At 43.8% G+C, this 25,865-nt stretch overlaps 1 protein-coding gene across 1 annotated transcript in view; it reads right to left on the bottom strand.

The window, feature by feature from the left end:
• Positions 1-22,118, bottom strand: part of LOC148902286 (VPS10 domain-containing receptor SorCS2-like) — a 66,218-nt gene extending 44,100 nt beyond the window's left edge. The window contains exon 1 of the mRNA XM_088990698.1: positions 21,694-22,118. Coding sequence (XP_088846824.1) covers positions 21,694-22,026 — 333 coding nt within the window. The 5' untranslated portion in view covers positions 22,027-22,118. The remainder of the gene's footprint in view (positions 1-21,693) is intronic.
• Between the last annotated feature and the right edge of the window lie 3,747 nt (positions 22,119-25,865).

Raw genomic sequence — 25,865 nt, 5'->3', positions numbered from 1 at the left:
CAGAGGCCATTTTGGGCTTCGGTTCAAAATTAAATACGTTAAAAAAAAAAAAAGATTGATTTAAAATCAGCGATCAAGATGGTCATGATTTACAAGTGTTCACTCTAATTTATTCTGCGGGGACAACAAGGTTTATGTTTTGTTTTTTCCTCCCTCGGGGTCAACGCTTTGCTACCGCATTCTATTTCGACATGCGTCGAAGCGGTGGGTTTTCAATTGGACCACGATGATAAGTGGCGGGGGAGCGCAAATTGGACGGCGAAGAGGTCAGTCAATTCCTTTGGGGATCGAGCGCCGCGGACGGACAGACGGACAGATGCCACAAGCTGCCACTAAGATGATGAGCGGATCTCATTATAAGGACCTTTCATTAGCCGCGTCAACAGTGCCGAATAAATAAACGTGACTGAGTCCCCCATGTGAAGCGTATAATTGGTCCTCATTAACATTCGCATATCGAGTTTGAGCCGGAACGCACCCAAGTCAAGAACGAGGCTGAATATTAATTATGATTATGGTGGTTATAAATGAAATCCTGATGATTCTGACAATAATCAAGTTTGTTCCTTTTTGGCCCAAACAAAAGATGTTTGGGCCAAAGCATCCAAGCAGCCTGGCATGCTAGTTTTTGCTAGTTTTTGGAATGCGGGATACATCGGAGCATCTAATGGGGGGGGTACAAAAAACATGCAGACACTACAGAGGCAGGCGGGGGATCGGATTCAAACCGTAAATCTGTATATTGTGAGGCAGATATGCTACAAAATATATATTGTATATATGTATGTATAAATTTATACATGTCTATGTAGTTTATATAGATATGGATAAACTAATAATAGCCAATGTCTGAAATAATATGTGCCCGGACGCCCGGGGTGTGCAACATTTACGTTGGGCGTACAACTCACAGAACGTCTGCGCCTGCGTGGCCAACAACTTTTCCAAGAAAAAAAACAGAAAGATTTTTTTTAAATCAAATGTTTGCTTTATTCTGATTTTGAAATCTTTGTTCGGTTTAGAAATTTCGGAATTTCGGTTCGTATGACAATTTGCATACTCTGCAGTATATCAGAAGCCTGCATCGAATAACTTTGTGCTTCCCGGTGCATTTGCATATCATTTTCCAAAGTAGACACACAGAGAACACAAGCCAAAACCTCAGCCCCAGAAGAAAGATTCAAAAGAAGCTAAAAAAAATTATGACGCTACAAAACGTAAAATTGAGAGCATGGTGGAATGAGGAGTTCACGTGGCTTGTAGCAAACGACGCAACGCAAACTTTGTATTGTGCAACCTGCTGGGAAGTGTATGGACAAACGACAACTGGAGCAAAATCATCAGCAAGGGATATTTACCATAAATTAAGCAAGGGAGCATTTGTGGTAGATAGATTAATTACTTATGTTGGTCTGTTATATATTCTGATTATCAATCGTTAATACAGTAAAGTCTCGTTATATCGATATCGGATATATCGATAGTCCCGGTTATATCGATATTTTTTCGGACTCCCTTGAATATCGATATAACGAGACTTTACTGTACTTTGCAACAATTGTTTTTTTTTTTTTGATTAGTCGTTTTATTGTGTTTCAAGTGGTGAAAAATGGGGCAGGCAACTTTATGGCTGCAGACAACATGTCAGAGTTTCAGACACTGTAATAGCACAATAAAACTTGTGAAGTTAAAATAAAGTCAAAATGAAATCCAAACTAAATGTCATGCAAAATCCTTGCTTATTAATACGGCATGGAATGGGGGGTGTCAAGGGGTGAGATCAGGGGGGAGGGTGCCATCTTGCACATCTCCATATTCTTTTAAACAGGCAGACGCAAGCCGACGGGCCGATTGGCCCCACATCAGCCTTTCATTAGCCACCTGCCGGCTTTCCAATTGCAAATATTGGCACAGACGCGCCCGCGTGCACACAGGGATGTTCAAATTGTATTTTTTGTTTTTGTTAACACGTGAATGCATGCTGACATGTACAATATGGCTGCTGCTCAGTCAGCTGGCAAGGACGCTGAGGCGCTCGGATGCCAGCTGCCCTTTGCGCTGTGAGGGAGCATGAAAAGAGTTCATTGGATGCCGTGCGCATTTCTTTGTAAAATATTTCTCAAATGTCTGCCATTAAATTGCCTTTGAATTTCCATTTCTGTTCAAGATTTTGTTCCTGCTGTTTTTATTCAGCCTATCAAAGTTGTCGCTAGAGAGCTAGCTACCAGTGACCAGTAATCAACACCCAGTGACGTGCGGTGAGGTTCATGGCTGGTGAGGCACCGACGTCAGAACTGTGTGCCTCACCTATGCACATAGTTTTTTTTTATCAATCTAAAATAAAATAAACAGTGAAGTACAGTGTTTATCAGTGACAGTACATTAAATACACCAGCTAAACTGTAGAAATTTAGTTCATATTCTAAAAGTGTTTGCAGAGGGACAGCAAGGCGGTCTCACTGCAGAGCAAGCCACCACAGTTAGCATAGTGACTGCGCAATCTATGGTGAGGCTCAGCCGGCTGCTGCCTCACCGCTCGTATCTACTTAGTATTTGAACGATAAATATGAAAATTCAGCGATTTTGAAAAAAAATCCACAAATGGTGAAGGTAAATTTAAAATAACTTTAAAGGACAAATCACGAAATAAATATAACTGTTTAATTCATTTTTTCATTCTATATTTCCTTGATGACAGGTGAGGCACGGCCTCACCTGCCTCCCCTGACTGCACGTCACTGGCCACAACTCAACATTTACAAAAATCAAGTCAAAACAAATCACCTCGATTATTAACCACAAAGGAAATGCTACGCACGCAAATATGCATATGTGCTGAATGCGCAGGAACAATATTTGTATTTCTTTTTCTATGTTCCTTATGGGGAAAAACGCCAGGTGCCGAATGCCGCACGTTGAGTTTTGGATCTCCCATACTATGGGCACACACACACTTGCAGGCCCCAAAAGCGGCTGCCACGGATGGATGCTCAGTCGGTATGTGGGCTTTGGAATTGACAATCTAATCCCAGCGAGGAGTGGAAGTTCCATGGAGAAGCAGAAGCAGGAACAGGAACTGGAGGAGGAGGAGGAGGCATGAAAGAGTGTCACAGCTGAGGGCTAAATGCTCACTTTGATCACACGTTGGCCATCTTCCGCTCTCCCGCTACGTTTCGCTCTTCGCCGTCCGACATTTTGACGCCTACTCGAGGGACGTCGACATCTTCAACGGGTGCCTTCGCATCCCAGTTTTCTCACTCCAGAAGGCAGAAATGAGGGATCGCGCTGCATAATCTCGCTCGGATTGGATTTTACGCCGTATATCGGTTGAGTTCACCTAATGCAGAGGCTCTGTTGCCACTCATGAATTGAATTTAGGATTTCTTTCCCAGGTGAAAAATGTTTAAATTGATTCTCCTCCTCCTCCTGTTCGTGCAGGCTGGCTGCAATTTGGAGCGTTGCCGCCTGCCCCGGAGAGAGAACGTCACCGCCTGCCGGCCAAAACGCTTGTTGGCAGCGGGTGCCGTGATGAACACCCGAGGATTGGCTTTTTACACGGCAGCGTTACATTGTGCGGCACAGAGACAATCGGGGTACTTAATTAGCCGCATTATTCGACTGGGAGCGTGGAAGAAATAATGGCGGGGAAGAAGGAAATGTTTGCTGGCGGCCTGCTCTGACGCGGCGTAGCAGCCACGGGTTGGAAGGAGACCAGAATTTACAAGTCCGACAAGACCAGGGAGGAATTGTAGAGTACGAATCACGCCAAGAATCTGAAACCACCCCCACACACCCCCAAAAAAGACACATCCAGATCCCATCGGTGTGTTTAGAGCAGTACTTAAGATACCGACATCCCCCCACAACCCCAGAAAAATATCTCTTCACTTAAAATGGGATCAATTGCAACGCATGGAACAAAATAAAACAAAACAAAAAACAAAAACATGGATGAATGCCGAGAGCCAAAGGCAATTTTCTCGTGTGATGGCTATAAAGAAGCAACTGTGTGCCAACGTTGGTAAGCTGTGCAGCAGTTACACACACGCATGCACAAAAAGAGGAGACTCTCAAGAGGAGACTTCAAGAATGCAATGTCTGGAGGACGTGTTCACACAACATGACCTTGAGTTTGTGTTTACCTGCACCCAAATTGGACACGTCTTTACCTGTGCCGCTGAATGCCTCCTGAAGGAGGAAATCGCCAAGATCTCTCTCTCCCTCTCTCTCTCTCTCTACCCAGTCTCCCTCTCTCGCCCCCCCCCTCCCTCTCTCCCCATCTCTCTCTCTCTCTACCCAGTCTCCCTCTCTCGCCCCCTCTCTCTCTATGTCTCTCTTTCTCTTCTCTCTCTGTCTCTTACCCCCTCTCTCTCTTTTCTTTCTCTCTCTCCCCCATCTACCTCACTCTGTTTCTCTCTCTGTCAGTTTCTTATCTCTCTCTTTCTCTTCTCTCTCCCCAGTCTACCTCTCTCGCCCCCCCACTCTCTCTTTTCTCTCTATTCTCTCTCTCTCTCTCTCTCTCTTTCTTTCTTTTCTCTCTCCCCAGTCTACCTCTCTTGCCCCCCTTCTCTCTCCCTCTCTCTCTCTCTCTCTCCCCCCCAGTCTACCTCTCTTGCCCTCTCTCTGTTTCTTTTCTCTCACTCTCTCTTTTTCTCTCTCTCTGTCTTTCTCTGAGCTCTATCTCTTTCTCTTCTCTCCCTCTCTCTCTCTCTCCCCAGTCTACCTCTCTCGACCCCTCACTCTCTCTCTCTCTCTCTCTCTCTCTCTCTCTCTCTCTCTCTCTCTCTCTCTCTCTCTCTCTGTGTGTGTCTTTCTCTTATATCCTTCTCTCTCTCCCTCTCTCTCCAGTCAACCTCTCTCTCTCTAGCTCCCTAGTCTAACTCTCTCGCCCGCCCTCTCTCTCACTGTCTCGCTCTCTCTTTTCTCTCTATCTCCCTCTCTTGCCCCCCTCTCTCTCTGCTACTCCGCTCTCTCTGTCCCCCACACCTTCTCTGAACCCTCTCTCTCCCCCAGTCTCCTCACGCCCTCACTGTCTCAGTCTCTCGTCCCCCCCTCTCCTTCTCTGCCCCCCAATCTCCATCTCTCACCCCCCACCATCTCTGTCTCCCCCTCTCCCTCCCCACCCCCAGTCCCTCTCACTTTCACTGTCCTGCCCTCTCCTTCTCTGCACCCCCCGTCACACATCAGTCTACCTCACCCATCCTCTCTGTCCCCCCCCCCCCACTCACTCCCTCGGTTCTCCCCCCCCCCCCCCCCCCATCACTCACTCACACACAAACAGGTTTGCCAAAGGGCGATCCTGATCAGACCGACATCAAACGTGTATGCGGTCGGCTCCCGACCATCAAAAGCCACTCGACAACGTGCAATCGAGTGACGTCGTGAGAAGTTGCCAACTTTCTGATGCGGGAATTTTTCTCCCTTGTCGACACAGATTTGGAAGAGCGTTCCCAGGCAGGAGTAACATTGAGGGCCGAGCTCCGAGGTGTCCCTCTGCTAACGGGTAATTAATTACTGCGTCACACTTCCAACCAGCACAACCTCACGTAGCGTTTTTGATTAAGTTTGATCATGAAGCTTTTTAGCGTACAACCCCACCCGCTCCATCGCACACAACCAACATACGTTATATTTAGTATGGCCCCGGAAGCTAATTCCTATTAGCATATTCATACCGCAGGTCTCTTTCGTCACTCACAGATTTGTCACACTCGGCTGGCGCCGTATCCCACTTTCGGTGAAACAATTTCTCTGTTGACATGCGCGAGGAGGGTGGTGGGACGCGGGTGTCACTTTCATGTTTGTCGGGTTCGCACGCTCCACCCGCCCCCTCCGTCGGCGGATTGCACCCGGCGGAGGAATGGAAACGCAGTCAAGGAGAAAATAAATACAAGACATTTTTCTGAGCCGCCGTCTATTAGACTACGACACCAAGACATGACAGACCATCGGAACGGCAATGATGCACATTCAGGTTTACGTACGACAACGAACTGGGTCATTTTTGACATGGAGCGCCTTCCGTTGGACAATGGTTCATGATGCAACCGTACGATCATTTGCTTTCCGGGCGATTTCAAACAGATACTCTTTCATTTCATTTGAATAAATTGTCAAAGTGCGCTACGCCGGCTCTCTCTAGGGGCAAACGGAAGCATCACCGAACAGAATGTCAGAGTGGTTGACGATAGTATCGAAATACCCTTTATACCCTATATACCCTTATAACCCTTTACAGTTGGCCCGTGTACAGCTCAGCGATGGAGTACAAGTGGCAGTTGTAGATGTGACTCGGAAAGCGCCATACCACGTCATCGTCAAAGAGGAAGTCAATGCGGGGAGTGCACATGACTGAAAACTATGTACGCCCGGCATTCCAGTGCACGCCCGGAAGTATCTATTGGAATATTTGGCCAAGAAACGGAAGCCTAATATAACAACAGGAATAGACCTGAGAGACTAATAAGCTTAGCGCTACCTAGGATTAGCCGAGTAGCTACGTAGATCACAGGTGGTCATCCAAGTCAAGGCCCCGGGGCCAAATCTAACCCGCCACATTATTTTATTTGGGCCGCAAGATCAAATCAAGCATGTTAAAATCAATTATGCTTGCTAAAGTCTGAACCAAAATTTCAAATTGTCCCATGTAAACAACAATAACAGTGCACTCTAGATGTAATATGTGGAGGGGATGAAACATTCTGATGGTTTCCCCAAATTCATAACGGCCCCCGAGAGGAAACCATAACTAGAATGTGGCCTGTGGCAAAAAAATTAGTTTGACATAGATGGAGTTCAATGGCTTTAATTGGCCTTGCGGTGGGAGTGATTCACCTTTAATCCTGGCAAACGTTTGTCTCGCATCCCTTGACGGAGTTGATTTTCAACTTCAAACATGACGCTCAGCTTTTTCATTTCTTCTGCGCTAGCAACATTTTATTGCTGTCTTGAAGATTTTAGAAAAAAAAATTTTGGAAATCCCGTAATGCCCCGGGACATCAATTGACAGCCCTGAAAATGTTGATATTGAACCACAAAAACATGGTGTGACTGTCAAGGAATTAAGTAATTTGCACGAAGAAGAGGAAATGGGACTGCGGGACTTTTTCAAAGGGCTATTGGCAATGGCTGATCAATGGAATAGTCAAAATGTGGATTGCAGACTGACCTATGGAAATATGACATCAGATAAAATATGATAGATTGCCTAAACTTGATTTGGTTTTGACCTAATGGCTCGTTGGCTTCTCGCGCAAATGACAGATGCAATATGAGCATAAATTGTGAACGAGAGCGCAAAGGCAGCAAACGCACGGGTAGCAAACATATAACCTGCGGGAATGCACATGTCAAAGGCACCCAGGCACGCACGGCGGGTTGTAAACACACCAGACGCGGCGCGCGTACGCAGCAGCTGCTGCCAACCTGCTGAGCGGGGTGCTCAGAGCTCCACAGTACACACGGCATATACCAACTCCGTTTCTCAAGTCGAGAAGGATGAACTGCGCCCTGAGATAAGCCTGGAATTGAAAATGCAGGAAGTCTCAGGCAAAGTAAGGATGGGGAGAATGAGTGAACTTCACACACGAAGGCCCTGATCTGGAATCGAACCCTGCTCAACTACACTGTGAGGCGGACGTACTAACTGCTTCAACACCAAGCCGCCACAAAAAAAAATTGGCACTGTTGGCTTGTAGGAAGATGCCAGGAGGTTCTGGTCAATATGGTGGGTAACATTACAGAAGAAGGGCTACTGGGACCAAACACCGGGATGTCTGTTTTCTTTTCATTGAAGAACTTGAGTTACTTTCCTTGACACAGGACGGGAGTGAACTTAATGAGAAAGTGTCCTTTCTACTTAGCCAGGCATGGATTTCACATACGCGTACTGTGAAAGGAAACACAGCACTTTTCTTAAAATGGAACCCAGGAATAGAACATACAATGAAAACAGTGTGGGGCCCCAAGATTGAACTCTGTGGAACACCATATGATATTGAGAGTCCCGCTTACCTAAACCACTTGAGGAGGCTTCCATTAATTCCCACTTGCTGCTGCAAACAAACCAAGCATAATAGTGCGCTTCATCATGTCAAAGGCAGCAGTCAGCTGGAAGATGCAAACAAGCTTTTTGAACGACACACCAGGCAGTTGTTCCAGGCAAATCCTCCTCTCGGGTTCTTGAATAAAATGCGGTATGACACTACTTCATATCAATGTCAATCACAACGGAGCATTATCATTGTTATTATCTTGCATTGACCCGCATTAGGTTGGCATCATTAAAATCGTAATTACAGGCGAGGAGACGGCACAGATTGCCGTGTTGCGCGGGTGCCGGCCGTGCTAATTGGAGACAAGCTGACCCACAAAAATCGGGTCCTTCCCTCACAGAATTCCCAACAGGGTTTTGTTGCATTATATCTGACAACGTTTTCGCTCTCTCTCCAGTCACGATGCGTCTGGATTTTACAAAGCAAGCAGTATGGGAGGATGGTGGGGGATATGATGGGACGTTGCTGCTTCCACCTTCTGTCAGGGAAGCTCGCGGCCCAGCGTGACAGCAACTCACATCAAATAAAGCCGCTGGGAAATCTGGGAAAGCTTTCCCGAGATAGAAATAGAGATTAGGCTCCAACTTGAGGCACCTTGAAGATGGAGCTAATCCTTTGCGCCGCGTGTGCGGAGTGATCAGCCACACTATTTACACAACCAACACCAGCTCAGGGGCACAATTAGAAGCCAACAAGTGACCTAGCTCGCCGCCCCCCCCACCCCCCTCAGAGCTGCTTTCATATGACTTAAGAGGTGGTGATCATGAGAATGAGGTCATAGATGGGGAGAGGGGGCCAGGGGGAGTTGTCATTGTGACAGATGTGCGAAGACATTGTGGCGATGCTGCAAATAAAGACATGTCTTTAAAAAAAAAAAAAAAAAGACAAAATGCGCCAAAAACAACAGGACATTTTTCCTCGACACTTAAAACTATATGTCCATTTTTGGACCGCTTCCAGGACACGTTTGGAAGCACTTTCTTATTCTTATCTTGTCCTAGGGTAGCCTATTCATGCGACCGACACCAAGATTCCTGATCTTAAACGAAACAGTCATAATATAAAATGCTGCGGCATACAGACTGAGTGCCATTGCCATGTCTGGTGGCGCAGGTACAGTATAACGCGAGCGTTTATCGCGCCCACCTGCTTGCATCGCAAAGAAGGCGAGTGGGCGAGAAACAGAGAGAGAGTTTGAGAGCGGAAGGGAGGAAGAGGCATCCGTCCAGAAAACCCGACCGTCTTCTCATTAAAAGTCGGAGGATTCCACTTGCATTTGCGTCATCTCCCCGAGGAAAACAAATATAACTGTCTTGACACAAGCGCATTTGAATTTCATTTCGACGTAGCCTGTTGTTGTTTCCACCATGATAACGTTTGCATTAGAAAAGCCCCAATTTCACGTCATTCTTTTGGACTCATAACGTTGTGGGCAGTGACGAGGTACCGTCACGGCCGCATTAGAGCGCCTCGTCGTCCCGATGAGGCCCCGCCCCGCTGGGGCAAACTAACCGCAGATAGATTTCCGTCGCCAACCGACACCCAAGTTGCGTCCATAATTTGTAAAATCACTTCAAATGACTTCTCCTCCTCTTCTTTTCCTTTCGGCTTTTCCCCTCAGGGGACGCCACAGCGAATCAATGTCTTCCATCTATCCCGTTTTTTTGCATCCTCTTCTCTCACACCAGCTACCTTCATGTCCTCTTTGACCACATCCATAAACCTCCTCTTCGGTCTTCCTCTCGGTCTCCTGCCTGGCAGTTCAAGGCTTAGCATCCTTCTCCCAATATAGTCACTCTCTCTCCTCTGAACATGTCCAAACCATCTCAGTCTGGCCTCTCTGACTTTCTCCAAAGCCTCTAATATGAGTTGTCCCTCTAATGTACTCATTCCCGATCCTATCCAACCTGGTCACTCCCAAAGAAAACCTCAACATCTTCAGCTCTGCTACCTCCAGCTCTGCTTCCTGTCTTTTCTTCAGTGGCACCGTCTCCAGTCCAAACATCATGGTTGGTGTCACCACTGTTTTATACATTTTTCCTTTCATCCTAGCTGAAACCCTCCTATCACACATCACACCTGACATTTTTCTCCAGCCGCTCCAGCCTGCCTGGACACACTTCTTCACCTCTTTTCCACACTCTCCATTGCTCTGGACAGTTGACCCCAAGTACTTAAAATCCTCCACCTTCTTTATCTCTTCTCCCTGTAGCATCACTCTTGCACTGGGATCCCTATCATTCACACACATATATTCCGTCTCGCTGCGACTGATTTTCATTCCTTTCCTTTCCAGGGCATATCTCCACATCTCTAGTTTCTCCGCCACCTGTTCCCTGTTCTCGCTACAGATCACAATGTCATCTGCAAACATCATGGTCCAAGGAGATTCTTGTCTAACATCGTCTGTCAGCCTGTCCATCACCATAGCAAACAAGAAGGGGCTCAGAGCTGACCCTTGGTGGAGTCCCACCTCCACCTTGAATTCCTCCATCACACCGACAGCACACCTCACAACTGTCTTACAGTCATGATACATGTCTTGCACCGCTCTGACATACTTTTCCGTCACTCCAGACTTCCTCATGCAATACCACAGCTCTTCTCTGGGCACCCTGTCATACGCTTTCTCCAGATCTACAAAGACACAATGCAATTCCTTCTGACCTTCTCTATACTTCTCTATCAGCATTCTTAAAGCAAACACTGCATCTGTCGTACTCTTTTTTGGCATGAAGCCATACTGCTGCTCACAAATGTTCACTTCTGCTCTTAGTCTAGCTTCAACTACTCTTTCCCAGAGTTTCATTGTATGGCTCATCAACTTTATTCCTCTGTAGTTAGTACAACTCTGCACATCTCCTTTGTTCTTAAAAATGGGCACGAGTACACTTCGTCTCCATTCTTCAGGCAACTGTTCACCATCTAAGATCTTGTTGAATAACCCAGTCAGGAACACCACCGCCACCTCTCCAAGACACTTCCATGCCTCGATTGGTAAATCATCAGGCCCGAGTACCTTTCCCCCCTTCATCCTCTTCAGTGCCCACTTCATCCTTGCGAATGCTTGCTACGTCTTGGTCCACAACAGTCACGTCTTCTACTCTTTGTTCCTTCTCATTTTCCACATGCATCAATTCTTCAAAGTATTCTTTCCATCTTGCCATTACACACCTGTTAATACATTGCCATCTCTATCCTTAATCACCCGAACCTGCTCAAATGACTTCTACTGAGCGCATTTTACAAAGATTCCACTGCCTCTAGCTATATTTTATGTTTTAAGGCACACGCTCAATATTCATGAAATCTTTTTTTCGAGTTGATGACGATGCCCAGAGTGACGTCACATTTGGAACGCCTCTGACTGAGAAAGCGACACACAATGCATTTTGGGTACTTTTTTCGCCTGAAAACACTGTGTTGATCGCAAAATTAGAAGGAAAACTACATACATAACGCGATAGTGAATCGTGTGGTAGCCAATTGCGGTACCACGCATAAAGAAGGTTAAGTTTACACAAATTCCCAGCGGACAAATCAGCCCATTTCCAACGGAGCTTGTGCGCCATCTTGTGCATTTTCTGGGCGCTACATTGGAGTCCAGACGGCTCGAATTGATACGGAAGGACTTCTTTAATCGATTGCAAACATTTATGCTTTCCTCTTCAGAACTATTTGAATCATATTCATAACTGGATGAGTAACAAGAAAGCATCTTCTCTGAATCTGAACTCTCTGAAGCCATTGTTTCGATTGTTTGGATTCTGGAGCAAGGCAGTGTGTGACCCATAGTGACGATAAAAAAATGGTGTCGGTTGTCCTTTAAACATGTCATTAGGAATAAGAAAGATGTGTTAAAGCAGCATTGATGTTTCCGACACTGGATAGCTGTCACGGGTGCAAGATGGTGGTGGTGGACCCCAAAAAACAGGCAGGAGGGAGGAGCAGGGTCTACTTGAGGAATTGTATTTTAAACAAAGAGGATCAATCAATCCAGAGCTCAGACATGACAACGGTAAAAATTCCAAAGTGACATACAATAACCGTGGCTGACGCAAAGAACTAGCATGAACATGAATGACAGAATGGGTAAAACATGAACTACAGTGGAGACTAACAAGCAAACCTGACACTGAGTGGACGTGCCGGGAGTCCTTTTAACTGCCACTGATTACATTGACCAACACCTGTGCAGCTGCAGGCAGGGCACAACAGTGCAACTCGTTAGCCGCAAACCGAAACGTGACAATAGCTTGTTGGCGAGATGTCATTTTCGCGCATCCCAGAGACACGCCCACACTGTCGGACATTTTGATATTTTGCGATTTTGAAGACTATTTTGACATTTTTTAATCATTCACACTCTGCGTGGTTAGAGGCAGCAATGGGGATTTTTTTTCTTCAAATTTGGTGCGACACATTTGCTCAATTGAACTTTTGAAGTGAAGCTAAGAACAAGTTGTACTTTGACAGGACTGAATTCTTTGTTGGTCATAATGGTGGTGATTTGGGACAATTTTTTTTTCCCACGTGATACCGACCGTAAAAGTTACAGTAAATTGTACGAGCGTTCTTACCCGAGGACGAAGAGGATCCTAGTACATGGAGTTGAAGCTCAAGATAAAACAAATAATAATGCTCGTAAAAAGTACAAAGTTGAGGCTCATTTTATGTTCTTTCCTCTCCTGCAGCCTCCCACACAGTCACCGCCGCCGCCGCGCTAATTGCTAATCGACGTGACTCAGACATGCAGCGCTGGTGTTGTTTTTTTCTATCTTCTTTGCTCGGGAAACCGGCTAACGACAGGTCGAGCTTCACCGACGCCGCCAACACTTGCTAACAACACAAAATACGTTTTGTCGTCGTGTGGGGCCAGTAGCTTTTCTCCTTCGTCGTTAAAGTCAGAGTCGCCTCAACACCTGCCGCTTTGGACTCAGGTGAGGGCTGCGTGATGCGGTGGAAAAATCCCCATCTGGCTTTTTACAGTATGTGGAGTGGGGGCGGGGGTGACAGGTGTTGACATAATTTAGAACCTGCTGTTAAAATTGAGGAAACCGTTTTGGGATTCCGCTATGGAAGAGCAGCAGGTGCACGTTCCGTGGTCGAAGGGTGCTAATGTGATCCAGACCATGTTTGCAAAACCCGCCTATTTTTGAGGATTTCTGATGATGTGGGTGGGGGCATCGTCACTCCAGGAGAGCAGCGGGTGTCAAAATCATTTCTTTGTCGCGGGCCACATTGCAGCTAAGGTTTCCTCTTGGGGGCCGTTATGAATTTGAGGAAGCCATTAGAATGTTTAATCCCCTCCATATGTTACATACATAGCGCACAGCAAATTGATGGATGGCTTGTTTTAAAATCTGAAGTTAAGAATAGTGATTTATTGCGGATTACATATGACAATTTGAAATTTGTTTCGTACTAGAGCAAGCATCGTCAAATTTGACATGCTTGATTTGCTTTCGTGGGCCACATAAAATGACATCACGGGCCAGATTTGACCCCCAAGCCTTGACCTCAACACCTGTGCAGAAGAGCAACCGAACTGCTCGAAAACCTGTGTCAAGACCAGCGATAGGTTTGCACGGAAACGTGAACGGGAACTCTCGGCCGTGGCAGTGAAGCCGAAGGAGGACGCGATGGGGAAGTTGGCCAGAAAAACAAAAGCCTTCTGTTTCGGTGAGAGAAACTTGGAAGGACGTGCAGGAAACGCCTGCTGGGATTTTTTGGGGGGAGACAAACAAAAGACAAGACAGCAAGGTAATAAATAAATAAATAAATAAATAAATAAATAAATAAATAAATAAATAAATAAATAAATAGAAGAGTAAATAAATAGACGAATAAGTGAACAAAGAAAGAATAATGAATAAATAAATCAATACGAGATGAATAAATAAAGAAAGAAATATAGCAGTAAATAAATAAATAAATAAATACATGTACATACAGATATACGTACGTACGAATGCACCAGTGACGTGCGGTGAGGTTCATGGCTGGGAGGCACTGACGTCATTACAGTCAGATTTACAAACATATGAACTCCACAGAGTAGCTTATTCACCATTTGATTGGCAACAATTAACATGTTTTGTTTAAAATGCCATGTCAGCATTCTTTATATATACTGTATACAAACTGTAGCATAGAAAAAAAGAATTAAAAAAACGTTATTATCGTGTTACCTTTACTTATGAATGAAGTCCAAGTCTCTCTGTCTCAATGGACATCACTGCCAGTGAAGAAAGTCGTTCTTGTTCAGTCCTGTTCCGACTGTATATTTTCAGTCTTTTGTGCTGAGAATGACCGGAGTGGTCATTCTCAGCCGGCTGCTGCCTCACCACTCGTCTCCACTTAGTATTTGAATGGTAAATGTGAAAAATCAGAGATTTAAAAAAAAATCCAAAAATGGTGAAGTTAAATGGAAAAGAACGTTAAAGTACAAATCACTAAGTAAATGTAACTGTTTAATTTATTTTGTCATTTGATATTTCCATGATGACAGGTGAGGCACAGCCTCACCCGCCTCCCCTGACTGCACGTCACTGATACATACATACATACATACATACATACATACATACATACACAGACACACACACACACACACACACACACGCATACACGCACACACACACACACACACACGCACACACACACACACACACACACACACACACACACAAGCACGCATGCACGCACATAGACATCCATACATACATACATATATACATATATACATACACAGACACACACACACACATACATACATACACGCACGCACACACACACACACACACACACGCACGCACGCACACACACGCACGCACGCACGCATGCACGCACATACATACATACATACATACATACATACATACATACATACATACATACATACATACATACATACATACATACATACATACATACATACATGGCTGCATTTAGCTTCCTTGAGTCGGTGTCCATGACTCAAATGTTATCGTCAGCCAACACCGAAGACATTCCAGGAAAATAAATTAATAAATAAAAAGAAAATGCACCAAAATATGTTCGTATCCAGGGAGCCCAGTTATCTAAAAACAGTTTTGATACTTTTTACAAGACACTCTTTTTGTTTCCTGGCGTCAAATCTACTACCAGATGGGACAACAAGGCAGTCCACAGAACTTCAATTGTTACGCTGTCAGCCTACACACATTGGGGAAGGACAGTTTGATTCCAATTAAACAGTCCAATATTTGCACTCTTTCGAATGGCGAGAATAAAACCTGGCAGTATTCCATACGTGAAAGTCTCCCCGACATTGTACATGACGGTTAACTTCTTGTAATTGATAAGTTAAAAGCTACAAAGGCATCATGTGAACTCCTAAAACGCCGCAGTTAGCGTGAATGGGCAAATTACGGTCCTCATTAGATTTATTACATTAAACGACCAGCCGTCAACCAGCCGTCATTCGAAAAACATATCGTGATCAAAAAATCGCTTTCAACATGCAAAAATTGTGTCATTCAACTTTTGTTCCAACAGTTTGGATACACAAAATGCTGCGCACGTTGTTGTGAAACTCTTCTTTGTGGATTATAAGCGTCCGCCTTACACTGTCCCCTGATGGCCGAAGCATGAACATCAAGCTGAGCGCCATGTTATTGGGTACCCATGCATGAAAACCAAGATGCACATTTATTTGGGGGGAAGGTTTGGATGAAGCACACAATGGCAAGAGGGCTTTCTTAAAAACATGTCAGCTCGTTCGTTCGGACTGGATTTCAAGTGAGCCTTCCTTATATCATTCGAGCGTTCAGAGTCAATAAGAAGGATTTGATGATGCCTTCCATTTTGTGTCCCTCCGAGAGCGCTTCATCTTCACCGCGCTTATTAATAACACTCACAGTCCATCCTGAGGACACAAGACGAACCAAAAAAAAGGGTCATCCGAACCCCTCTGTGACAAAATGATTTATGTAAGGCAGCCAGAGGCGATTAGCAAGCACTCGGCGGTGCCGGGACAGCTTCGGGACGAGCGCGCCGGAGCGGCTGGAATTCACATGGAAAGAGGACGTGGAGGAAGGCAAAAGCAAGGAAGGAGGATGATTTACAGCGCGGAAGCTTTCTGGAGTGCCTCGGATGAGGGGCGAGCAGATAAATGACGAGAAAACGTCTGCTCACATGTGCAAACAATTTTCCCGCCGCAGAACAAGCGGGGCCAAATCAACTGTCTGCTCTGCATGTGAAGCGTGAACAAATGCCTTTCGTATTAAGTCTGGGACACACACACACACACACACACACACACAGATGCTCGTGGTTATACAAATAACAACATGCTCTATCGATCACAGCAGCCCCGGTCCAAATGCGTGTATTTATTTATTTATTTATTTATTTATTTATTTATTTATTTGGTTGGTTGGGTATGTATGTATGTATGTATGTATGTATGTATGTATGTATGTATGTATGTATGTATGTATGTATGTATGTATGTATGTATGTATGTATGTCTGTATTTATGTATGTATGTATGTATGTATGTATGTATGTATGTATGTATGTATGTATGTATGTATGTATGTATGTATGTATTTATGTATGTATGTATGTATGTATGTACGTACGTATGTATGTGTGTTAGGTAGGTAGGTAGGTATTTATTTATTTATTTATTTATTTATTTATTTATTTATTTATTTATTTATACATGTTTGTTTATTAATATGTTGGTTTATTTTATGCATTTATGTATGTATGTATTTATTTATATGTTTGTTTATTTATTTATTTATTTATTTGTGTCTTTATGTATCTGTTTATTTATTTCTCTGTTTTTATTTTTATGTATGTATGTATTTATTTATTCATGTTTGTTTATTTATGTTTTTATTACACTTTTTTATGTGTTTGTTTGTTTGTTTGTTTGTTTGTTTGTTTGTTAAGCCAATCGGATTTCAGGCTTGTATTGGCACCTGCGCAGAAAAGGGGGTGTGGGGGGGGGCAATCTTAGAATCTGAAAATCTGTGGGTGATGAATATGGAATATGGGTGGGCCGGCTGTCATTTTTAGTTGTAATATCGCTCATCACCACTGTCTTTTGTCTTTGTATTTTGTTGTTACTCTAGAAAGTAGGTCCGATAGTTTTGGGGAAGATTTGGACCGACATGCAGTACATACGCAGTACATCAATAAATATTTTAATTTTATAGTATATTCGGATTTTCCACAATGCTGCTATTTTTGCTTGTTAAGCAAACCAAAAAAAATAGTGGTGGATTTCCACAAGGACAGTAACAGATGGATGGCATTGCATGAAATTAATTTCAGATTTGGGATTTTATTTGTGGTGGGGGGTGACCAGCTTTCAGCCGGTGAGTGGACGGCGCTGGTCGTTGTCGTGCAAACACCGAAAGCTAATTAAACGTCCGCGCTTGTGCATGTCCAAGCAATGTTATTATCCAAGCAGTCAGCACATTTCTACTTTTTAATCTCTATTTCTGAGCCGCCGCTGCCCTCCGGGCTTGTTGGGGGGTGGCAACTGTTGCGCCAGGAGTAAATATATTAAAATTGATCTCCGGTACATTTACAAGGAACCTGCACAATATGAAAAATATCAACAAAAAATATCTCAGACAGTCGGCGAGTAATAAAAAGAGAGTTCCGCTGTTGTATTATTAGACCTGCACTGCTTTGATCCCCTTCCACTACCCCACTCCACCCAATATTGGACACGTAAATATGTGACAACGCCAACGTTGAACTTATATCCCCCATTCCACGTGTGTGGTTTCTTTTTCGGGCACTACTTGAATATGAGCGTCTTTTGGTTTGTGTGGGGGATTTGGGGGTGGGGGAGTGACTTTGAAAGCTGCTGAGCTGCACAGATAAGAACTCATTCAAATGTCCACTCGCAGCAAAAAATAAGGGAATCACAGCGGGATCCAAACAGGCAATCATCCTGCCAGTCATCTCAGAAAGATATCACAGAGCGAGCGCCACGCGTGAATCGTTCCCCCGGCGCTGGGGTGGTCTTCACTCGGTCGGCTCAGGTGTGTCCGCTTGGCTCCACCGGGATGTCGACCGCTCACCGTTTGACGGAAAATAACGCCGCTGAAGGGAGCGGCCATTTATCGAGGGCTCTGGCTCATAAATGTCAACCCTGGAGAAATTAAATGGCACCATTTGTCCGTGTTATTGGCTTGGGATGAACCTTTTGATCGAGGAGGAATCAAACTGAGCTTCTTGTCCGGGATAATCATAAAATGCCCATATGTGGCTTCGAGGAGACGTTTGTAAAAAAAGAGATTCATCAAGTCGACGGTGGAGGCTATTCCCAGTCGTCTTCTGGTAGGAGATGGGGAGGAGGGGGGGACACCCTGAACCAATTGCCAGCCAATCGCGGGGCACACAGAGACGAATAACCGTTTGAGTATAAAATCACATCTAAGGACATTTGAAGTTCCCATACAACATGTTTTTTTGGAACGTGGAGGAAACCGAAGCACCCGGGGAAAAGAAACGCAGGCGGAGGGAGAACTTGCAAATTCCACACGGGAAGATTATATTCGGAATCGAACCCTGCACCTCCTACTGCAGGGATGTCAAAGTCATTTTTGCCATAGGCCACATTGTAGTCACGGTTTCCTCTTGAGGGCCATTATGAATGATTCTTCTCCTCCACATATTACATACAAAACACACAACAAATTGATGAATTATAGTTTTCAAATTTGAAGTAAAAAAATAATAACTGTTATTGTGGTGTACTAACGACAATTTGAAATTTTGGTTCGGACTTGACATGCTTGATTTGCTTTCACTGGCTTTTTTGGCCTTGACTTTGACACCTGTGATGTAAGGGATTATCCAGCTAGCTGAATAGAAAGAGAGCTAGCTAGCGTTCATTAGCTAGCTCGATCTTGATAGCTTGCTAGCGAGCTCAATAGATGAGAATGGAATTTCACATGTTAGATTTGCTTTCGCGGGCTGAATAAAATGATGTGGTGGGTCAGATTTGGCTCCCTGGCCCTGACTTTGACATCTGTGTCCTATTGTAAGGTCGCCGCGCAAACCAGTCGACCGCCGTACCACAACCCGGATGGATTGTAATTGCTTAAATATGAGTCAGCATTCACAAAACTGACAGTCGTCAAACGGTAAAAGCGTCCAAGTTGAACAGATGGGCCAAGGTCATATCATTGACGAGAAACTCCTCCGCGGCCAAACGATGCTAATTTGGAGTCACAGCTATCGCAAAATCAGATTTTCAAAACACCAACGGTCAGTCTAAGACAAATTTTAGCTAATGGCAATTTATTATGAGAACACTGTTTTGAAAGGAAGCTGTATTTTTTTTATTCAAACAGCTATGAGAGTTTGCTGGTCTACAATTGGCGATGTGAAAATGACAAACTCGCGACAACTAACTCGCATGGCGGATGTCATTTCGTGTCCACTCTGACATTACTTTACGAATTAGCTCATATTCAGAGAAACAAGTACGTTTACTGTTGTATTCTACTACATTTTGATTTAGTGGTAGACCGCTGTTTTGAAAGGAACGTTTGCGACCAGCTAGAAGCATGCGTAGCTCAACAATTGGTGAAATAAATACCATAGCCTCACAGCTAGCTAATTAGCATTTGTACACATTCATTCATTTCTGCTCTGACACTACTTCACAAAGAGCGACTCATTTTCTTAAAAAAAATCTTGCAGCGATATTTTGATTCAGTAGGAAAATGCTTCTAAAATGAAATGTGTAACCTGCTACAAGAGTTAGTGTGTCGACAACGCGTGATAAAAAAAAAAACAATGATTAGCCACTAGCTAACTAGTATGACTCAGATCAGTTCCTTTCCAATCTGATGTTACGAGCGGAGTAGCTATTCATTTTCCAACAAATATGTACTTTACGAACTAAAGCCCATTGTAACTTTATTTGAATTTAAGTAAAAAAATACATGCAGTCAAAACCCGGTTTTCGGATGTCTCGGTTCTCAACCAATTTGGTTTTCGTCCAAAGATGGGGCGGAGGGGCGTGTCTCATTGTGACTGAGGCATGATCCTTATGTAGTATTCCATTGTGAGCAGGCATGTTTGTATTGTTACAGGTTTCTGAAACAGATTATGGTTGAAAACCGAGGTTTGACTGTCCATATATTTTTGGATAATCTCAATTTTATTCACGTAGCTACAGAGCCCATTTCGACAACAACTCATTCAGCGTCCCATTTTAAAGCCCCCACCTTTCAAAATACTCTCTTAGAAAATTCTCACTTTGATTATCTTAAAAAAAACACAAGCCTGATTATCCAAGACTCATTTGGTTAACTCAGCAGAACCAGTTAGCGGAGCGTTTGCGCGCACCGTAACTTTCAAGTGTGCTCCAAATTACACAACTACAGGTTATGTGATTGATATACATGTATGTGCACAGTTAACGACTTTCCTGCAGCTGTGCGGTGTCCCGGCCACACAAAGGCAGTGACAACCAGCGACGTCTCCGCCATGCAACATGCACCACAAAGACTGCTCTTGTTTACAAAGCCTGTAAATGTCCCATATAAAAACCGTGACACAGACAACTGGACTCTTGTCAGCCATTGATGACATTTCCAAAAATTCCACATGAGTTGAACCCGGCAGAAGAAAAGAAGATATTTGGTCTCATCTCTCATTTCCTTAATTTTCCGCAGTCAATGAAGGAGCAGCTGAATTTCTCTTCATTATGCATGACTAAGAAGGATACTTTGGTTTCTGTTTGTTCCATTTTCTGTTGCTTGTCAAGTTCAGGTTACAAAAGAAAGACTGCTGTTTTCGGTTGTGAATGTGTGGGGGTGGACATGGGCAAACATGCAAAAAACAAACAAATAAATAAACAATTAAATAGCTGAATAGCTGAATAAATAAATAACACTGAAAATAAATACATACACCCATAAATACAAATATAAATAAATATATAGCTAATATTTTTGGTTTTATCTTTTTTTTATATACTGTACATACAAAAACATTACAGATGGTACACCGATGCCTCGTTTTTAGCCCATTGTTCTTTATAGTCTATTTGTTACCCAAGTCTGGTTCAGTGGCTTGGCCTTTTAAATAATGATTGTGATCAAAAATGAAATGCTCAATATGCTCAAAGTGACTTAAGATCATGCACTTGAGATACGCCATATCAATAAAACAGACTTGAATTATCAAATAAATGGAAGCAGGCCCAACATCCTTAATTCTTTGGGGGGAAAGTTTGACCACCGCTGACCTCCACAGAAACAAAATTGAATCATTGCACTTTTCAAAGCTTCTAGCCCGGACAAAACCGCGGTACATGCGGCTTCTGCTTTAGCAAACCAAGAGGAATTAAACAGAGAATTTATGAATAAAAATGCCTTGGTTACATCGCCCGGCGTATAGATAACGCTTTGGAGTCTGTTCCACAAAGCAGGACAAACAACAACAAAAGAGCAAATAGGTGCTCAATGTATTCAGGTGGCACACCTGCGTGCGTAAAGAAGACACGCAGGGTGCGTCACGTGTCAAGCAGCGAACAATAAGTTGTTTCCTGTCGTGTGTCTGCTGGGACCGGGGGTGACACAAAGAGGGTGTGGGCGCTCGGTCTACTCACGCTGCTGTTCTCCCCGGTCCAGTGGACCATCGCCTGGTTGTGCGTCGCATCCCCCTTGAGCACGAACGAGCTGCTTTGAAGCGACATTTGTTTTTCCCGGGACAGCGCTCTCCTGAGACGCGGGTAGCCCTCCGACCGCTCGGCGCCAGCCGCGTCCTCGCCTTCATTCGCCTGGGTGCCTTTCGCGCGTCCTACGTGTCCCTCGTCCAGCCCGCGGTGGTCCCCGAGGCGCCCGCGGTCACGGCGCGCGGCTCCCGGCATCGCGGTCACCGCCGAGACGGTTAAGAGCAAGACGCAGAGGCGCGCGGAGGCAGGGAGCGCTGCTTCAACCATGCTTCGGGGCCGGAGACGGAGCAGGAGACTGGAGGAAGATGGATAGGTGTGTACTGTGTGCTAAGCGATGGAGTGTGAGAGGGAGGCGGGGCAGAAGGGGTGAACCGGGTGGATGGAGTAGGAACAACGTGGACGCGTCTCCGTACCAAACTGGAACGCAATGCGGCGCAATGGCGCCCCCTGCTGCTCGCAACCTGGCGAAATATCACCGAGTATACTCGACAAGGCGGCGTCATCTTGCTCCGGTAAAAAAAAATGGAACACGGAAGCTCAATTCTTGTTATGTTTTTTTTTAACTCACTGAATTAGTGTGACATGAAAGTTGCAATAGCAAGATGGTCTATTTGAATCCATTTTTTTCGCGGGGTTGTCAGTCTTTTTTTAAGGACACATTTTGTTGCTTGTTCACTTTACACCATTTCATAATCCCACTCTTCATTTCAATAATATGCTAAATTATGTTCGAGAAAATCTTAAAAGTTCCATCAAAATAATTGCGGAAGTTTACAACCTTCGACTACAAGCGTCGAAGGTAGATAAAAGGAGTGAAAACATATCAGGAGAGCACTCACAAACTGTGTGTGGGTACCCTCAGTGGTCGTTTAACAAATGTCAAAAGAAAAGAATAGGGAATGAAACAAAAATTCTGAAGATACTAAAAGGAGAGGAGTAGCAGTACCTTACATTGCAGGGGTTTCTAAAAAAACTACGAGTCCTTTGGCAACACAAAATTCCTACTTATTTCAAACCGATAAACACTTGAAAGGACAACCGACGTCTCCGGACAAGTTATGTCCATACTTTGTAAAATCACTTCAAATGACTTCTACTGAGCGTATTTTACAAAGATTCCATCGCATATAGCTATATTTTCCGTTTTAAGACTCGCGCTGAATATTCAGGAAGTCTTGTTTTTGAGTTGATGACGATCCCCCACGTGATGTCACATTTGGAACGCCCCCGACCGAGAAAGCGACACACGATGCATTTTGTGGTACTTTGTTTGGTCTGAAAACTTCGTGTTGATCCGTGTTGATGGTGAAATTAGAAGGAAAACACAAAAATGACGCGATGGTGAATCGTGTGTTGCAACAAGACTACTATTTGATATTCGCTGACACAAATTCCCAGCAGACAAATGAGCCCATTTCCAACGGAGCTTGGGCGCCATCTTTTGCATTTTCTGGGACGCTACTTTTCAGTCCAGATGCCATTGACGGCTCGAATTGATATGGGAGGACATAACATTTATGCTTTCCTCTTCAGAACAATTTGAATCATATTCATAGCTGGATAAGTAATAAGAAAGCATCTTCTCTGAATCTGAAGCCATTGTTTTGATTCTCGAGCAAGGCAAGACGTCTTGGCGTGACGTCACAAACAAGGGGGCGGGACCTTCTGAAACCGTCCATTTCCGGTTTCATTTTGAAGTCGTTTTTGGACACTTTAAGTCATTTTTATTGGTGTTTTTCATTTGACTAAAAATATCAGCCTGCGTGTTTTGGGTATTTTAGATGCTATTAAATGTTTTTCTGATGTCAGTTAGGAAACAAAAAAAATGGTGTCGGTTGTCCTTTAAGGCATAAATAAGTGCATCCAAAAGATAGGCTGCCAAATGAAAAACAAAGTAATGTCGTTTACTCAATACATTGTAAAAAGAAATTGTAAAGCGCAATACATTGGGGAGATTAAACAAATTCTCAAAAAAAGACTTTATCAACATCGCAGGGATAATACTAGTGGGCCTCGGCAGTACATATGCACCTAAAAGCTAGCAACCACTCAATTGACAACAGTGTGGTTAAAATCTGAGCGAAAGAACATAGATGGTTTGAAAGGGGAGTAAAAGAAGCTATTTTCATAAAACAACTAAATCATTTATTAAACCGGTTTGGTGGGGTGAGGTTCAATTTGGATTGTTCTCACAACAGACTTCTTAGACCATATAAGCTTAGTTATTCTGATGAGGTGATACCAGAGCAAATGGGGCAATCAGGCCAGTCGTAGACCCCATAATCAGTCAGGACAATAGAGGTAATCAGTGTAGCCTCAGGGAATAGTCCTATGCTCCCCCCAACCTAAGAGCAGGAACATATCATAGCAGAGTCTGGCACCGCCACGTCTGGAAAGTAAGGATGTAGGTCCAAAACTAACAGCAAATTTTAGTTTGCTGACGAAGCCTCTTGGATAAGAAGCGGAATGTCCGACACCTTCAAAGAAGTACAGATGACGACTGAAGAAACTTTCTCATCAATGGATCACTCTTGTACGGCTGAGAGCTTCCACAAACGTATAGTTCGTTGCTAGTTCATTTTCAAAACTTAAAAAGAATCTTCAGATACCGTTGAGAAACATTCAAGATAGGATTTACACAACAGCGGTTGACTACAGTTTTGTTTTAATCAGCTCAAAATAGTGCTAACATCATGTCGTTTGACGTTGGTATTCGCTGCGCTTTCACCCGATCACATCCTGCTCAACACTACAAAATGAGAAGGCTGAATATTTTTTTTGGGGTGGATTTGGAAAGTGATACAGGAAAAACAGTTCCCTGATAATATTTACAAAAATTGAGCGACTTATTTTTTGTGAAAAGTAAATGCAAAAAAATAGTTATTGCCTTGAATGTTAGTTTCTTGTTCAGGAGTTTTTATGTCTTCCTTGAATTGTCGTTTTTATGCAAGAGACATGGATTGGATTGGATTGGATTTGCCTTTATTAGTCTCACAGTGGAGAAATTTACATGCACTGGAAAAAATACACTATAATCAGTTTTGTTTTTGTTTCAAATCCTTTGTTGGCGGGTTATTATGGTGAGTGTTTTAGGAATTTGGTGAAAAACCTTCATCAAAAGTGACATCATTTTGGGGCACATATTTTGTCCATTCATTCAAAATAGCACATTTATCAAACGTGCACCATTAGAAAGTCTGTGGTAATTTGTACCCATCCCATTAAATTAGCTCATTAGTTCCTACATCTGAACATGGCTTTAACCTGGAACCAGAAACGATATCAATCATTTTATTGACCCACTCAAAAAAATGCTTGCTTTTGCATTTCAACTGGAATCATAAAAGTGATTTCCACCAATTTCAGAAGTGCGGAAATAAAACATTTGCAGATCTGACATTTTTCATTCTGCTAACAGCGGTTTCTTATCTGTTGCCCAGCAAGGAGAAGAGCAGCACCATTTATATTTGATGAAGGTGAGAGCCAGTTAATATTTGAAGAGACGCCGTCACTTCTTTTCTGTCATTCTTTAATACTATTTGGTCTTTCTTCACCTTGACACAGCTTGACACTTAAAAAAATGAATTAATAATTTAGCAGAACACCAAACTCAATGATATGAAATAGTCCAGCCAGCACTACTAAGATGGGTAAAAATCAATAAAGTAACCCTGTCTTGAAAAGAACACAGATCAAGATTTTGTGACTGTTTTCTATCTATTGCTCCTTTTAAATTACATTTAGGAGACGGCGTAGCAAAGCGGGAAGACGAATTAATCGGATGTTCCGTACTGATAATGAGGTGGGCGACTCCCCTCATTCCTTGAAATTGTTCCCATCCCCTTACTGATGCTGAGCACTTAATAATCTCCACCTCGGCTGTCACGTCGTGTCATTGGGAATTATAAGTGATGTGTTTAATGAGTCACCTCGCTCACGGGAGCCACAGCAAGGCCACAGAGCAAACAGATGCCGCCCCTCGACAGGTTTGAATGGCAAAGTGGCCTCAAAGAGAGAAAAACAATTACATGCAGAAAACAAGTGCTTTTCCGCCATTTTATCAGGCATGTCGATGTTCAGGAACTATGTTGCGGTAACCGTTGTAG

Source organism: Hippocampus bargibanti, linkage group LG02, assembly GCF_051943395.1.
Source record: "Hippocampus bargibanti isolate YZ-2025 linkage group LG02, ASM5194339v1, whole genome shotgun sequence".
Lineage (NCBI taxonomy): Eukaryota > Metazoa > Chordata > Actinopteri > Syngnathiformes > Syngnathidae > Hippocampus > Hippocampus bargibanti.
This window is presented reverse-complemented; position numbering and strand designations above follow the sequence as displayed.